This window comes from Cucumis melo, chromosome 7 (genome assembly GCF_025177605.1).
Source record: "Cucumis melo cultivar AY chromosome 7, USDA_Cmelo_AY_1.0, whole genome shotgun sequence".
Lineage (NCBI taxonomy): Eukaryota > Viridiplantae > Streptophyta > Magnoliopsida > Cucurbitales > Cucurbitaceae > Cucumis > Cucumis melo.
Window position 1 is genome coordinate 25,598,912 of NC_066863.1, and position 18,739 is coordinate 25,617,650.

Genomic DNA, 18,739 nt, shown 5'->3' on the forward strand with positions numbered 1-18,739 from the left:
CTTTTTTTCTTTTTAATTTAGAAATTAGACCAATACAATTATATAAAAGTTCACAACTAAATTGTTACTTTTTTTTTCTGAGAAATTTATAACAATAATTTCTTTTACATTTATATTTGCATGTAGAATGATATATAGTACATAAAAACCATCGACTTTATAATCTGTAAATATTTTTCTCCCCTCCAATATTTTCTTTTGAAATACTCCACCAATGTTAATATGATTTGCTTATGTTTGAGTTGACTTTTTGCCATAAGTGAAACACCTTTGTCTTTTTAATTTTTGGAATTCTCAAAATCCTTTTTTTTTTTTTACCATATTATCAAATATTACAGAACTTTTTTTTTGAAAAAGTCCTTTTTAATGTGTTTAAAAGCACTTTCCATCCATTTATAAATTATATATACCAAACTGATCTTCAGACATTGATTGAAATAGTTTCTGGTACTTAAAAAGAGTTGGTGTTATTGCTTCTCTTTTTCTTTTTCTTTTTTCTTGGCCCTTTTTATTTTTTGAAAATAAAGCTCATGGTCATTCAATTTGTTATATATTTTGATTTTCATTGTGATAAATTCTTAGCCATTTTTTTTTTGGAAGAAAACATATTTTTAATTAATTAATTTATTTAAAAGCTTAACTTGATTTTTAAAAGTACAATAATGAAAAATATTTAAAGTTAAAATAGTTGTTTATAGACTTAATTTTTAATAACTAAAATTTAAAAGTTAAATTGTTACCAAATAGAATTTTAATGTTCGGAAAATTATGAAAATTAGGAGGTGAAAAAGATGGTGGGAGTAATTTAGAATGAAACTTAAGACTAGAATTCCATTGTTATACCCTTCCACGTCTATCACTAAACCCAATAAATTAGGTCTTGTTTTCAATAAAAATGATTCTAATAGACTGATAGTAAAATTAGTTTTGAAACCTATACTAAAGAATAAAATTAGTTTTAAAATAACAACAATATTTGTTTTAAAACAAAAAGCAATTCTCAAGTATACTTTTGTAATTTAGTGTAAAAATATAATACTGGAATTTTGTTTCAAATAAAAAAAAGAAGTCGATGATTAATTTAAATAATGTTTATAAATTTTATCAAATATATTTATGACATATCTTTATAAAATTACACTTTTGACAAAAATATTAATATTAATATTTTAGCATAGATGTTGATATCATATGGAAAACATGGAATAATAGTATAGTTGTAATTTTGATGAGAATGCTCAAATTATTTAATGGACTTTTTTTTTTTTTCTTCTTTTCCATTTCAAGCAAATAATGAATATTATGAGTATAATTAGGAACCAATGAATCCTCTTTCCTTTTTTTCTTTCCCTTAAAAAGTTTGTTATATGCATATAATAAACTTTAAAGCTTTGTTTCTAATAGATGTTTGAAGTTTAAAGAATGCCTAAACTAAATTCTTACTTTCGATTTCAAGTCAAATAAGTTTTTTTTTTATGTCATAGATTTTTAAAATTTTCAATTTTGTTCTCAATAAATCATATTATATATATTAAATATATTATGAGATATACGATATAATTTTAGTTTTTTAATAATATTTTAGATGAGATAAGTAAACATGTAGCTTTGTGATCAATAATACAAGTCCAATGACATTGCACTTTTTTGATAATTTTTTAAATTCATGTCATAAAATTTCTAAAGTTTTAAGATTTGATTAGGATAAAAATTCAATTTTTATCTTTAAAAATCAATTATCAATTGATTGTTTTTTAAATAGTTGAATATATTAAAGACTTATTAAATATAAAAATGAATTTAACCTAAAAATTTAATTTTATATCTTTAAAAATCAATTATAGGATAAACTAATAATAAATGTAACCTAAAAAATCATAAATATAGTTTATGGTATATATAAGATATAATTAAGTTACAAAACTTTCTTTTGATATGAGATTATTCATCAAATATGTTTTATGTTAATTTAAATTGTGCTTTGGCTTGTTTTGATTAGAGTTGTATTGTAGTCATATTGAATAAATTTTCACCCACTCAATATTGTGATATCATATAGCAAGTTAAAAATATTTATTAAAAACATTTAAAACCAACATTTTAATTTAGTATTTCTTTTTATAAAAAGTAAATATTATTAAAGATAAAAGTTTATGATTATTTTTAGGAAACGAATAATATTTTATTATTATTATTATTATTTATAATAACTTTTAACTAATCGATCTAAATTCATTACCCTAAACTAAATTTAGTATCTAAACATTAATGTTGACCTACCTAAGAGTTTTTGCTTAGATTTAAATATCATTCAACCTTGAAATTAATATAATTTACAAATAAACAAAACTATATTTATAAATAGTTAATTTTTTTTAAAAGTATAATACAATATTAAGAATATTCACTAAAATATAAAATTTAATCTCAATGTAGTGTCCAACTAATTTCTTTGGTAAGTTTCTAACTTAAATCGATTAACGTCCTATCTTTTATTTTTTATTTATAATTTTATAGTTTTATTTTATATATACAAATACAACAGAATTTTAGAATGATCACATTAATAGACTTTTATCGATATCTATCATTAATAAAATATAAAATTTTATAATCTTTTAAAATTATCTTTTATGATTTTAGTATATAAAAGGGATATTTGTTTGGAAAGGCATAAACACAAGAGATAGAAGATAGGATGATGATGATGATATAATATGATTCATGCCTGAAAAATTAAAATAAACTTCCTATATAATATAAAGTCATTGTCTTTGATCAATTATACAAAATTGGAATAAAGTTTTATTTTATTTTATTTTGCTTTATTTCTTTTCTTTTGTATTCTTCAAGCTTCTTATCTCCACCGCCTGTCCCCTCCATCCTTCTTTACAACCTTAGCCCTTAAGGACATTGGACTTCAAACATTTTATTTATATATATATATATATATATATATATCTTTTCTTTTTCATGTACATATATTCTTCAACACAACCTTTTTAATACTTATTATTTTCCTTTTATACAATGTAAAACGTGCACTTATTTTAACCCCACAACAAAATGAAGAAAAAAAAAAAGTCTTGTATCCTTCTTTAAAGTGATCTTAGAAAAGGTGAAGAGGGCGACCAACGTGTTTATTTGTTTTAGTTTCTATTTAATTTTTAGATTTTAATATGTTCAACCTTCTTTATTATTATAAAGTTTTGTGCGTCCATTTTTTTCCTTTTTTTTTCTCCCTTAGTTTTATAAATTTTCGTGATTTTTATTTTCATGTTTTAAGTTTTGTTTCAATTTTAATTTTAATCTTAGGGTTCAAAATTTACTTTTGGGTTCGATTTTCACTACACGGCTCATTATTTGTTTGTAATGATACTAATATGATCACTAAATTAACTTTCCAAACGTTTGAGACATTCAAAATCTTAATCTCCCTAGTTAATATGGTTTTTTTTATCCATGGTTATATGAAATGTTTTTTTTTTAAGCTTTTCGGTTTATCTTATATAGATTTTAAACTAATAATAATTAAAGAAATGATTAAAATTATTTTTGTCATGTTTAAGATCGCTGAAAATATATTTTGAAATAAATAATTTCGATTGTGGAGAAATTAAATTTTAAAGATGTAAAATCAAATGTAAAATTAATTTAGTATATTTTGGAGTGATTTATAGATCATGATTGGAAAATTGTTGTTTGGTTAGATCCAACTAAACAGATTAGGTAGTAATTTAGGCGTAAAAAGAGTTTAATTTTAGCGTAAGATCATGTCATAAAAATTAAAGTAAATACTTTCAAAATTTTGAATCAATTTAGACTATCAATTATGTTATATTTAGATAAATATCATGTAAGATTTATAATTTTATTAATTTAAGAAAACTGTACATAGAAATTAAAATAATCCATTTTGGTGAGTTAATATGAAATCAACAAACAAGTAAGAAGATGGGTCGGACTATTTCAAACAAAGGTTCAACTAATTAAAAAGTTTAACTAAAAAAATTAGATATTTAATTTTCAAATTAATACAATCTCTAAAATTTACAAAAATAAATTAATTTATTTTTAAAAAATTAAATTAACTCGAATAGGACAAGTAAAAATTTGAAAATTAAGTAAACCTAAAACTAACTCAATTAATTTAGATATATAAACTTTGATGGTAAGCTTCAGTGCTTTTTTTATTATTATTATTATTATTTATTTATTACATTAAAAGCAATTAAACATTTTTTTTAAAAGAAGAATAAAAAGAAGACGACGACTAAACTTTGCATTTATTTTAAATTTTGTCAACAAAAGGATGATTGGACGTAAAAATTTATGTCTATTAATTTATGAACTAATCTTATTTTCGTTTTAAATTTGACAAAAATAATATTGTAGATTAAATTTATAGACCACAAAATAAAAAAATTAATGAAACTAACCATTTTTTTCTTTTAATATTTTAGGTTTGTCCATGTAATACTTGAATATTTCGTGTGGCTCTTATTTCTTCCTTATTCGTTCTCTTCTTTTTCTATAATTTTTGTTTTATATATTTTTTTTGAAATCATGATCAATTCTTCTACAATTATTATTATTCTTCTTTCGTTTTTCATTTTTTCAAATTTCCACTTGGTAAACGATCATCATCATCTCTCATATATTTTGTTTTCCAGATTTAAATGATTGTGTGTGATTTCCTATACGATCACGTATATCATAATTGTTTAGAAGAAGAATTATGTTTGTGCGTGTAGTCGATTGATCATATCGACTAAAACATTTTTTGTATTTTTTATTGTGGACCTATGAGCTCTTTCTATTTTCGAAATTATTCTATATAGTATAAATATTTTGCCGATTTGTTATATTTTTGAACAAAACTCCTTTATTTTTCATCCAAATGTAAACTTTCAACAATTTTATCTTAATGCATTTTATATACTTTATGTTATATAACTAAAATTTTTAAATATGTAAACAAGGAGAAAAGTTAAAGAAGAAAAAGAATAGTTTTCAAATAATTATTATTTCACTTTTTAGAATTAAAAAAACATAAATAGTTATATAGAAAATTCTTAAAAAAAAAAAATTTATTGTGTTACGGACCATTACTTTATTTTGTGGTAGAACTAATTAAAAAACGAATCAACTTTACCGAAAATATTATTTTAAAAGAAAATTAATGTAAATAACAAAACTGTTAAAAATATCTACATAAAATATAATAGAAATTTAAATTTTATTGATGATAAATATAGCATATTTTTATCTTGTTTGAATTTGAAATTTTGTTATATTATATTTTATAAATATTTTTATTTATTTTACTATATTTCAAAAATATATATTTTTTAAATGCAAAATAAAAATAAAGCCAGGATGAAAAGAAAAACCAATCCAAAGGTGATAAAATTAAAATTAAAATTAAAATTAAAACTTGGGAAACAAAATTAGAAAATGGTACAAAAAGTATATAAATTTTTGGGCTATGTATATATATATATATGTAATGAATTCCTAAAATATAAGGTAAGGGAAAAGGTAGACATTTTTATTTGTTCTTGTATTTTATTTATTTATTTATCTTTATAGAATTATAATAATGTTGGATGACGTTAATGTCTAATGATTCATTGTTTGTGAATGATTGTGGGTTTGGTCAGAAAGATTGGATTTATAAATGAAATAAGGTTCCGATACTAATTTATATGATTTACGAATATTAATCTAACCTATATGCTCTCTTCGCCGCCCTTTACCCTTTACCCCTTTACCCTTTACCTCATATTTCTCATATCAATTCCCCCATTTCTTTTCTCTTTCTTTCTTTCTTTCTTTCTTTGCGTCCATTGATTCAACCTTCCATCTCTATAAACACAGATCACACCAATATTAATGAATTCAAGCTTATTTTGACTATGAAAAAATTTGGGTATAATGTGGGTATGGATGCTAATTAATTCCAATCTTCGATTATATTCTCATTAAACCATTCCCTATCGGCAGAAAGTTTTGAATACTAAAACTATTTAGAATAATAATAATAATAAAGAAAAATTTCAAATCTTTTGGGTTATTGGGTTAGGCTGCGGTTACCATATATTTATTATGTATTCAAATCTCTACGTTTATTCAATAATTATTTTTTTTTTCCTTAAGAATATTCCTAATTAACTATAAGGCTTTTTTTTTAGGAAAAAAAAGTAATAAATTTTGTTTGTTACTCAAAATGTTTTGAAAAATCCAAATTGAAAACTACAAGAGAGAGAGAGAGAGAGAGAGATTTAGTTTTTGTCATTTGACTCATAGATACAAAATTTACAAAAATAAAATAAAATAACGATTGATTAAAGAAATTAAAAATGAGAAGTCTTGATTTCTCCAAAAAAAAAGCAAAGAAAAAAAAAAGAGAAGTCTAGAAAACTATCCCCAGGCCACTATTTCTCTTTCTTTTTTTCTTATTTTTACAAATTAATTTTGTAGGTGACATTCCTTCCCTGAATAAATTTTATTTATCAGGGGTATTTTCAAAAATATAATAGCAAAATATTTACTAAAATAATTTTGAAAACGAACGCAATAAAAAATATAAAACATATCATATAATAAAAAATGTCACATCAACGATGTCATCAACAACATTTTGGTACACGATTATTTAGATTTGGTTATTGTTTAGTAAATGATCGTTTAGACTTGGTAGCGAAATCTAAAGGATTTTTTTCAAGATTCTTTAGTACATTTAGACTTGGCTAAAAATTTCTCGGTTATACCTATTTTTATTGATATTTTAAAAAACAAAAATTAGTTTAGTTTTTATTGTTAAAAATTAAGTTTATTTTCTATAATTTTCTTACAATATAATATCTAGATTTTATTTATTTGTTACATCTATTTTTTATCACTATTTTAAAAAACACAAACGAGTTTGGATAAACTATTCAACCTTGTAATTATAAAATACAACTTATTATAAAAAAACTAAAGGAAATAGACTTAATTTTTAAAAATAAAAATCAACTAACAACATAACTATTAAATATATTTCAAGAGAAATTAGTGAATGTAAATGAATAGTTCATAATAAATGTATGCATAAATTTGAATTAATTGACACATGAGAGAAAGAAATTGAACCTTTGACTTTGATCTTAGAAGGATTATCATAAATTCTTAAATAGTTAGCTAGTTGTTGCTTGTTACTAATAATCTTATATTTCATGTACTCGCTGCATGCATGAAAATAAAAGGATCTAAATAATAAATAATTGATGAAAAATACTTTAATTAATGTTTTAAATAATTTATTAAATGGATTTTTAGAGGGTTACTAAAATAAAATTGATTGTATAGAGGTAGAGATGTTGAATTAAAAGATGTAGCAATTGGATTATCCCTTGCGTGTAGTTGACTTCAAAAGTACTTCAATAGTAAAGGAATCTACCTATCACCATTAAATGAGTCAATCTCTTCCAAGTTAATTCAAGAAATAAAAAAAAAAGTAAAAAAGGAAAAAGGAGAAAAAAATAAAAATAAAAAAAGGTATGAGGTTGATATACTTTTTTCAATTTCAAAGAAAAAATAAAAAAGCAAAATTAAGAGACTTGTATACCTTTTTTCCTTTCTCCTTTTCAATGTGTTTTTGTGTTGAAGGGTGTGTGTTGTTCCTTAATACACGTTATTTCAACCAAAAAAGTGAGAATAACTCGATGACATATTTGTCATAATTTTTTCTTTTCTGAATTTAGAAATTTGAGAGATTTTATATTCTCGTCGTTTTATTAAAATGTCTTGAATTTGTTATCTGATGCTACGAACAACTGAGTATAAGAGTTTAGAGAATGGTTCTATATAAACCTCTAACCCTTGTTGGTCTCGTTTTGTGTTATAAAATCATTCTCTCTAATAAAGTTGTTCCCATTATGCTCTGTGGGACGACATAGCTAACACATACGGTCAAAGAATTACGTATAATATTTGTGCGTCAATCTTGGTGTTATACTCGGTCTATTTCTCTATTTTTGATCTCTACATGTTATAAATAAGAGTATTTGTCGCATTAAATAATATGGCTCTGTCAGTCCATAATGCATAATATGCTGCTTAACCCCTACCATATGATCGTCTAGTTGAAACCCTTATATGTCGTCATTGCCCATTGTCTCCCTTTCTCCATTACAAATTTGATTTATTCCATTTTAGAAAACAAACACAAATCTGTATGATTGGAAGAAAGTTGGAATATTTTTTTTTGTATGATTTATAATAAAAAGTTTCATAAATTAGTCCGATTCTACCATGGAGACTATTATATTAATGAAGATTTTATCGATTTATGAAAAAATAAAATTTTATCAAATCATAGGAATTAAATTCTTACAAATCTGATTTTCTCTAAATCATATCCCCATATTTACAATTTAATTTAAAACGAAAGATTAAAACATACTTTGTATGACCTTGTTTGGGTTCTTTCTTTAAATATTTTTTGATAAATTTGTTTAAAAAATACCTTCGAAATATATGGTTATCAAAAATTTGAAAAAGTTAAATTAATTTAAACGCATCTAAATCAATACAGATACAATGACTTGATTGACTAAATTATTCCATCCATTTAAAAGTTTTGACATTGTGAGCACCATTTTTACGATTCAACATTTTAGAACATAAAAAGATGTATGTATATACTCCATATAAAAGAAATAATTAAATCATCACTCAATTTCATGCAATCAAAAAGCAATTTTTATTTTTCTTTTCCATACGCGTTGGATTCTCTTAGAGTGTTTACACTTTTTCTCAAGAAAGCGATTGCATGCCTAGCTTTAATATTATAATTAAGAAGAAAAAATAAAAGTTAAAAAATTGATTTCAAGCCAATCAAACACCTAATATATCATTATTAATTCTTAGAAACAAATTAACCCTTAATTAATAATGAAAAATTTGAAGAAGAAAAAGATTTTCTTTGAAGAAATAAATATAAATCCTAGAAAAAGGACCCAAAAACATGTCTTTTTAAATAGTTAGAGGGTTTAACTTTCTATTAAAGTCGCAATAATGGCATAGAAAAAAGATAGAAAAAGAAAAAGAGAGAGAGAGAAAAAAAAGGGATGGGGAAGAAAAAGAAAGGATGAAAGTTGAATATATGGTGGGTTTGGGTTTGCTTTTGAGTAAGTAATTTTGAAAAATAGATCGATTTGGCAATCACAAATTGCTCTCTCACCCAATTCGAACATATTCCCTTCCCATGATCTCCTTTTATATTTTTTATTAAGAAAAAAAAAACAAAATATCATTTGGATTTTCATACTCTGCTTTTAATAATTTATAAATTTAGTTAGTTAAAAGTTTATTGTTTTATAAAAGAAAATGACTTCATAATAACAATAATTCGCCCATAGGAAAAAGAAATGAGATATGTGAACATGTTTTCAAAATTTAAAGCGAAGATGCTAATTAAATAATAAAAATATTTTGAAATAAGTCACAACAAACATGTAGTGTAATATAAATTAAGGTTGCGTTTGTTTTTAACTTTTCAAATGTTTAATTTTGAATCTAAGTTACCGTAAAAAAAAATTGAAGTTTTAGTAACTATTTAAAATAGTTTTTAAAATTAAAAATATTTTTATTAAAAAAAGAGCAATGTTTTTTTTCTTTGTACTTAATCAATCAAATCAAATCTTTAATTTAAACTTTTCAAATAATATAGACTAAAATTTCATATTTGAAAATAACCGGTATAAAATTAAACAAACTTTAAAATATAAAAAGAAAAAAACTAACGACATAATAAATCGAAAGAGAAGATTATCGTTATTATAGTATTAGATAATTTTGGTTCGAAAGGGTGGAGTAAATTAGTAAGTAATTGTAATAAATAAGTTACGTGTAGAGTGTGGTTTGCGTGTGGTGTAATAGAGAAGGGCATAACATCTTCAAGTTTAAATCATGTCATGTGGACCCATTGGGGACCCATGTGGTCAACCCAATGGCCGACTCATGACGATAGTCCTCGTCACCATTCATGGGACCCACTTTCTCCATCTTTTAATATTTGGGATTACGTGGCCCAATTCTCACTATTCACTCACTTTAAGACAAAGGCCAATTTCTATTCTTTCAATTCCCTTCTTAGAGTTTTAGTTTTTTTGTATTTCGTCATTCTAATTTTATCACTATCATTCTAACCTTCCCTTCATGCTTCATTTCTATTTTGCACTTAGAAAGTCTCATCGTGTTTTCTCAACTTCATTCGTCTTTGTGTCAACCAGAGTTCAATTGGATCCAACGATGATCATTAATTGAGGGTTTCGTGCAATTCACATAATATATATATATATATCTCGTGAGTTAGATTTTATGTTGGACTCAATTTAATCATTCCCGACTTAGAGAGGACGTTCGTACTTGAACCAGTCTATTGAACTTCACGGCCTTATAATAAATTAGAAATTGTCGCCATGGTCGAGTAGAAAATTGAATTGTCAGCTGAGGTTCCTTTTCAGTTTGTGTTCTTGACGCTTCTCTTTTCTTTCTCCCTCTCTCATTTGTTGACACTGAGCCTGAGATGCAAAATAGTTTAATGATAATGTAGCTTTTTATTGAAAAAGTATGGTCCGCATAGTCTTGGGTGGAATATTTGCGATGATGAAAAAAAACATTAATTGTAAATCTATTAGGAAGAAGTGTGACCAGAAACAACTCACACCACCGACTATTGTAGAGTATGATGTGTTAGAGATTAGGTAATTAGGGTTCCATTTGATAACCATTTCATTTTTATCTTTTGGTTTTTAAAAATTTAATTACTCTTTTTTTTCCTTTTTTTTACCGTGGTTTGTATCAATCTTAAGTAGAAGGATTCACTATGTAAAAGAAAATGCAGCTAAGATCACATGTTCAAAAATAAAATTTATTTCGAAACATAAGTGATAAAATAAAAATCACATATTCCAATAATGAGTATGGAACATGTTTTAATGAAAAAGCTTCAAAAGTGTTTCCCCTGATCCCCATAATTTGAGTCTTTTATATATTTTGTGAAAAGTATTTTGGCCAAAGAGACCAACTAACTTTTGAAACAACAAAAATTATGATTTCACGAACCACTTTTGAAAAACCATCCTAACTAAACTTTAACCTAAGCTTTTAACTTCTAACATAAACCTATTTTCTAAAAATACAAATTTAAATTCTTACTAAAATATTTATAAATATAGTAAAATATAAATGTCTATTAATTAGATAATTAATTATTCACACTTATATAGAATATTATTACTTCCTCCCTTCTTATTATTTAAAACACTTAACAAATTCCATATTTATTATATTTTTAACGTCCTTTGTTTATTTTTCTTACAACTATATATAACAAAATAAATAAATAAAAATAAGCAAAGCATGAATTTTTTTATACATATTTTGTTACAATAATAGAAATAATTAATATATAAATGTATTATATTAAAATTTATATATTCTAAGTAAATGAAAGAGAAAAAAAAAAAGCAAAGTTAAAAGAGAAGAAGGATGTGATAACAAATTATGAGAAAGTTAAGTGGTAGGATTAATTAGTTAATGGGAATAAAAGTGAAAAAAATAAAATAGAGTGAAGACAAGGGGAATCCCCTTTTGTTTTGGATGATTAAATTCACACATAGCCACAAGTATCCCCAACTCTTAAAGTTGGCAATGATGGTCCTTTTGGCTATGCTTTTTTTTTTTTTTTTAGGGATAAGTAAAAAAAAAAAGTTGTTGTTTTATAACTTGTAGTGGTGTTTTGTAGGGTCAAGTGTTTTTGCCCCATCTAACTTTACCACACTTTATTGCTCAACTTTCTCATCTTTAATTTTACTACTTTTCTTTTTTTTTTTTCTCCCATATGAGAAGCTCTTCCATCACATATATGTATATGATATGCTCTCATCTTTTATGTGCATGGATGTCAATTATAACCCTAATAATGTATAATGGTTTTCTTTTTTTCCTTTTTTGGAGCTATTTTTTCCCTTTTTACTTTTACTTTTGTTTATGATGTTATGGGAGTGAAATTCTTATCCTAACTTTAATAGATGAAACTAAAGAGGTGTTAGGATGTTGAGTTGATTGGTATGAGTTTGCATAGAAAAAGGAAAGAAAGGATGAATTAGAAATAGTAAAGATTAGAAGAAATATGAAATCCATGACAAATAGAGATTTAGAATAATAATATGTATTATAGTTAATGGTATGATTATAATAGTTGAATTTGTATTGTAGATTGTATGATGAAGGGTGTTGACACTCGTAGAGATAAAAAGTGATCTTTTTTCCTTCCAATAAAGAAGAAGGAAAGGATGGTGGGACAGTTCCATTTTCCAAAGAGGATCCTTTAATATGGCCATGCCTTTTTGGCATGCATTTGACAACACATCAATCCCCAAAGATAAAAACCGCTCCCTCCCTCCTCTTCTACTCCATTTCCGTAAACTCCCTTCTTCATAAATTCACTCCAATCATATATATTCATCTTCACAAAAACCAGAAACACACCAAGAGAGAAGAAACTTAACAAAACTCTTCTTAGCTAATTAGCTATGAGAGTTCCTGTTTCCAATAACCAATTATCCTTACCCTCTTCTACTCCTAACCCAAATCCTAAACTCCATTCCTCTCCTTCTACCATCGCCTTCCACACTCCCACCACCATCTCCACCGCCGCCACTACGTGTTACGAGCCCACCTCCGTCCTTGATCTCCGCCGCAGTCCTAGCCCCGTGGCGCCCGACAACCCCCTCTCCTCTTCTGATGACCGCCACAACAACCATCCTCTAGATTGGGATGAACAAGCTCTTCATAATTTGGATTGGGACTCCATTATGGGTGATTTGGGCTTACATGATGACTCCAATTCTTCTCTAAAAAACAACACCAATCATGATCATGTTCCTCACTTTCCTGAATTTCTCCACTCCCAATCCTTGGATCAAACCTCCCACCTTCTTCCCCCTGATTTCTTCCTCTCTGAACCCTTCTCAAATCACTCCCCCACCATCCTCCAATCCTTCAATTCCTTCAATCCCAACAACCCATCTCTTGATTTCCTTGAAGATCTTGTCGCCGCTGCCGATTGCTTCGATTCCAACGATTTCCAACTTGCTCATGTGATATTGGAACGGCTCAATCAACGCCTTCAATCCACTTCCTCCACTAACCCCCTTCACCGGGCTGCTTTCTTCTTCAAAGAAGCTCTTCAATCTCTCCTTTCTCCCTCTCCCAATCGCCATAATCGACTCTCGTCCTGGCCCGATATCGTCCATACCATCAAAGCTTACAAGGCCTTCTCTGTTATTTCTCCGATCCCCATGTTTTCTCACTTCACCACCAATCAAGCCCTTCTCGAAGCTCTCAACTCTTCCTCAATCATTCATATTATTGATTTCGACATCGGATTTGGTGGGCAGTACGCATCTTTCATGAAGGAGATCGTCGAAAAAGCAGAGTCTAGGAATGTTGTTCCGCCGGTTCTTCGGATTACCGCCATCGTGCCGGAAGAATTTGCCATTGAGAGTAGGTTGATTAGAGAGAACCTCTGCCAATTCGCGCAGGATTTGAAAATTCGATTTCATATAGATCTAGTCCCACTTCGAACTTTCCAGACGTTGTCTTTCAAATCCGTGAAATTCATGGAAGGAGAGAAGTCGGCGATTCTGTTAAGTCCCACCATCTTTTCCCGTCTTGGGAGTATAAATAGCGTAGCCTCTTTTCTCGCCGACGTGCGGAGAGTGTCGCCGTGTGTCGTCGTGTTCGTCGACGGTGACGGGTGGTCGGACTCTGGCGCAACGTCGTTCAAGAGGAATTTGATGGATAGTCTAGAGTTTTACGCACTGATGTTGGAGTCGTTGGACGCGGCGGGGGCTAGCTGTGAGTGGGTGCGGAGGATCGAAACGTTCGTAGTCCGGCCGAAAATACTGGCGGCAGTTGAAGGGGCGGGGAGAATGGCGGCGCCGCCGTGGAGGGAGGTGTTCCATGGGGCCGGGATGAAACCGGTGGCACTGAGTCAGTTTGCAGATTTTCAAGCGGAGTGCTTACTTGGCAAAGTACAAGTTCGAGGGTTCCAAATAGGCAAACGAAATGCTGAGCTGGTGCTGTGTTGGCATGAGAGGCCTCTAGTCGCCACGTCGGCATGGAGGTGCTAACGGTTAAGAAAGAAAGAAAGAAAAGATTCAACCAATAATCAAAATTTATTATTATTATTATAATCATCATAAAAATTGGGGTTAGGGGGTTGGATTTTACTTAATACTATAAATATATATATATATATATATAGGGACGTACATAAAATCGTATGTATCCCTTTCGGAATTAATATAAATTCCATTTTGATTTTTCTTACTACTTCGTGCATATTTCAAGTTTGGTTTTTAATATCTCTTTTAACCATTCTAATTTAATTAATAATGATGATTCTTTTTCTTTTTTTAATTATTTGATTTAAATTGTCTTTTGATGATCATTTAGGTCGGTTTTGAAGATTTTGTTATTTATTGAACTTATTTAGATATCCAAAATTCTCGTAATCTTCTTCTTAGAATATTGCAAGAATTTTGTTAGATTTGAGTTTAATATTATGAGGTGTTTTATTATTGAAGCTATAAATTTGTGTATATCCTTAATGACAAGGGGGCTTGGTCAATGTGCATGTTTATTCAATTGCTTTCTTATATGATGTTATTGTGTTTATATTTCCAACTATTTTAGCTACTTCTTTATGTTAATTTTCCTTTTATTTTTCATCTTCTTTTCATACTTCAAAGTTTGTAGGGATTTTCTTCTCCAAGAACACCAATACATTTTATAAAATGGAAGGAATCCATGTAGTTCTCTCTTTATTAACTATATACTTTGAAGATACATTAGATTTACTTACTTTTTTATGTATCGGTAACATGTTGAGCTGCAAGCTTGTTATTTAACTATATATATACTTTCTAAGATAAATTAAACTTAACACAACTTAGTGACAAACTTGAGGGCTTGTATCCTTTTTTTTAAAAAAAAGCAAATGAAAACATACTAATGAATAGAGAATTAACAATTCTTGAACTACAACCAAACAAAACCTTAACGTGTCCAATCACGCATAGATAGATGTATGCGTTTTCAACGAATATATGAGAAGGATACATCTTGACTTGGAACAAACATGAAGAATACAAAATACCACATCACCTCACTTTAAAGAGAATGCAATCTCGTTTCCGCCTAATATTTCTAGACATCAAACGGGTATATGGTTATTAACATGAAGAACTATAAGATAATTTGTATATTTGGTTAATATTTAATTTACTTATTAATTAATGTATGATATCATTTTTGTCTTGAATCGTTGAATCTTACTAGTTTATAGTATAATTATAAATTATCAACACTCGGAAAAGGAAATTTTAGTTAAGGATTTACATTAAGTTGATAAAAGATTCTACAAAGGAGGAGGAGGAAGAAGAAAAGTAATAAAACATTTTTTTTTATACAAAATACATAAAAAGGAGGAGGGAAGAATTGATTAGGAAGATCAAAGGTAGGGATTAGGCCATTCCATGCCATAAATACAATAATTTTCAGGCATGTAATAAAACACATCTTCTTCATATAATGGTGAAATTTCCCCAAGGGATATTGGGTCCATCTCCATAGCTTCCATTGACATTGATGGGCTTGGGCTGCTACTACTCAAAGGCCCATCAGCCCGTTCTCCCATTATTACCCTCTCTTTCTCTTTCTCTACTTCTATCAGTTGCTCTTTTAGCTTCAATAGCTGCATCATTTTTTTTTGTTTGAAAACAAATATTTAGTAATTAATTCTATTTTTATATTGGTACAATACAATATTATGACAAAATTGGGCCATCAAATTTATATAATCCTAGAAATTGTAATAAATGTACTATTATCAGGTGAAGTGGAGGGTTAAATTATAAAAATTAAAGTTAACTATTTTGTTTGTTTGTGGATTTTGAAACCTAAATTTATTTTGTTTTATTTTTTTACCAATTTAAGTATAATACTTGCATTTTTAGTCAAAATAAAAACAATTATTTTTTTTAAAAAAAAACAACATTTTGTTAGTTTGCAAATTTTGACTTTTGTTTGAAAGCAGGAGTGGAAAAGTAGATATCAAAACAAAACAAGAGATTAAAGGACTGTTTCGAAAAAAATTATCTAAAACTATAATAACCACCTCTTGTTGTAGTAAATACTACTTTAAAAGTGTTTAGTTAGCTATAGGAAACACTATTTTAAAATTCTCAATTTGCTACAATATTTACTATTTGCTAGAATTTTTATTATTTGACATTCATCATTTTTTTATTCTTTGCTACGGTGTTTACTATTTCCTTATTAAACTAAAATAGTCTACATATCAAACACGTATAATTATAATCCAAACTAAAATAATCTACATCACAAACATAAATTATTCTAAATAAACTATAACTTAGAGACTCAGACACCCTCTAAAACGTGGAAAAAAACATTTACTGACTTAATTTAAAGGAAAAAAGAAAGGTACTAAAGAGAATATTGACTGTTCTCATTTACTTTCACGTTTACATGTGTTGTAGTGTGGTAGGAAGAAGTGGAAGATAGAATTTTGTGTTTGATAAGTGAAATGTGTAAAGTGAGACCCACCAAAGTGGGCCGATAGCCCATAGAAACACAGACAACATAGTACGAAATAACTTTATTACTTACTTTTTCTTTTCTATTCTAATTTTCAATTTTTAGTTTGAAAAAATTAATTTAGTTGTGGAATGAGGTGGCTGTTGTAAGCCAATTGGCTTATCAAAAGTTCTCTCAAACCATTTCTTTTTTCTCTTTAATAAAAAAAAATATATATATATATATATATATATATATATATATATATATATATATATATATTATATATATTTGGCAGCTGATTGTAAACAAACAAAGTGGCGTGGGGTTTCTTCGAGCCAAGAGCCCATGCACGTTCATTCATGTTGGTCCACTCCTCTCTTTTTCACCCCAAAGTTACCCACCTTTTCTCCTCCACTCTTTTCTTTTTCCACCCTTTACTTTTACCCAAATTCATCTTTTAACCCTTCTATATTTATTACTCATCCATTTCTATTAATCCTATTGTTTATTATTACTTATCATATATCCCTATCATCATCGGTAAACTTTAATGATTAAATTTTTTATAGGTCTTTGTATGAATTAATATTGTGTCTTTCCTTTGGCTATGTTAGAAGGTTGCTAAAATTTAGGAACCTATCTTATAAGAAAGAACTAGAGAAGGTCAGAATGTAAAATTAGGAAGAGTATTTTCTACACGCAATATTTATATATGCCTAACCTTAAGTAATAACCAATTAACTTTAAGTAGTGTACACGTAACTTTTTAACAACACATATAAGAACGTAAAATTGAACATTTCTAAAAAGAAAGGTCAATTCAATTTTGGAATCACTTTGACTATATAACTTTTTTTTTCTTTTAGCTTAGTAGATGTGGCTAAATAATTTGATCGGAGTGTATACCTTAACTAATGGAATTATTTGAAAACTAATCAATTAACTGTATATTATTATTATTATTATTATTAAATGATACCAAATCTTAAATACTAATCATAGCATTAGAAGTTTTCTCCCATTTTCTCCCATTTTCTCCCTTAAACTAATTAAATTGAATAACAATAAAGGAAATGTTTTTGATTCAATTAAGGATCAAAGAAGATAAAGAGAAAAGGGAAACAAACCTCTGTTTCAAGACGGCATTTTTCAACGACGACGGATTCATGAAGCTTCTTCAAATTAGAATACTCCTCCTCAAGTTTCTTATTCTTCCACCGTGCACGGCGGTTCTGAAACCACACAGCCACCTGCCGGGGATCCAATCCCAACTCCGACGCTAACCGGTCCTTTCTTTCCGATTCCAGTTTATGTTCACTACCAAAATTCGACTCCAAGAGATGAACTTGCGCCGCCGTCAGCTTCCTCTTTTTCCCACCCGATGACGCCTCTGTTTCCGATCCTCTGTTCTTCTTACGACGTCGTCTCGGTTTAGACTCACCCAGATTACCTAAAATGCTTAAGAAAATGAAGTTCAATTCACAGAAGAAAAGAGAGAATATAGGGTAAATTTTACCAAAAAGAGGCAAAAACCCTTTAACAAAAAAGAAGGTACAAACCTTGTTGGGGTAGCATTTGGATGTATAATCCATTGTACAACTGAGAGATTTGTACTGATTGATGTTCTTCAGTTTGTTGTTGGTTCATAGTTTTTGGTTTGGTTTTGTTGTATTACTGTGTTTTTCTCTATCTAGTTTTCAGGATTTCTTGAAAACGGAGTGGAGAATAGTTTGATTTCTTTTTTTAAAATAAAAGGGGAAGACTTTAGATTGGGTTGGGAAAACAGAGCTCACGGGCTGCCTTATTTATAAAGGAAAGTGATATATGTTGTTGCCTACTCCCAACAACAACATAATTTCTTTAATTTACTTACATGAATAATATAATGGATGACAAATGAGAGGGGGAATTAATTCATAAAGATAAGGGAAAAGAGTGTTGTCTTTGGTTAAAAAGGCAGAGGGTATTTTGGTCATTTTGTATCTTAAAGGTCTTTTCTTTCAAGGGGTTTATATTATTATAAAAGATAGAAACTTTGATAACGAAAGGCTATAATATACTCACGTCAATTTCTTTT

The 18,739-nt window shown here is 27.7% G+C and overlaps 2 protein-coding genes and 1 non-coding gene across 3 annotated transcripts; 1 reads left to right on the forward strand and 2 right to left on the reverse strand.

The window, feature by feature from the left end:
- Nucleotides 1-12,246: 12,246 nt before the first annotated feature.
- On the forward strand, nt 12,247-14,388 carry LOC103494368 (scarecrow-like protein 15). The gene has a single exon (XM_008455503.3). It carries the CDS (start codon nt 12,588-12,590, stop codon nt 14,187-14,189), a length of 1,602 nt encoding a protein of 533 aa, XP_008453725.1. The 5' UTR covers nt 12,247-12,587; the 3' UTR covers nt 14,190-14,388.
- On the reverse strand, nt 13,005-13,185 carry MIR171I (microRNA MIR171i). Its single transcript, NR_120704.1, has one exon. It is a non-coding gene; the product is annotated as a microRNA MIR171i (primary transcript).
- Nucleotides 14,389-15,507: 1,119 nt separating the features above from the next.
- Nucleotides 15,508-18,444, reverse strand: LOC103494370 (homeobox-leucine zipper protein ATHB-40). The gene is made up of 3 exons (XM_008455505.3): nt 18,222-18,444; nt 17,790-18,112; nt 15,508-15,814 (listed from the first exon to the last, which is right to left on the reverse strand). The coding sequence occupies exons 1-3, from the start codon at nt 18,307-18,309 to the stop codon at nt 15,572-15,574; spliced, it is 654 nt and encodes a 217-aa protein (XP_008453727.1). The 5' UTR covers nt 18,310-18,444; the 3' UTR covers nt 15,508-15,571.
- Between the last annotated feature and the right edge of the window lie 295 nt (nt 18,445-18,739).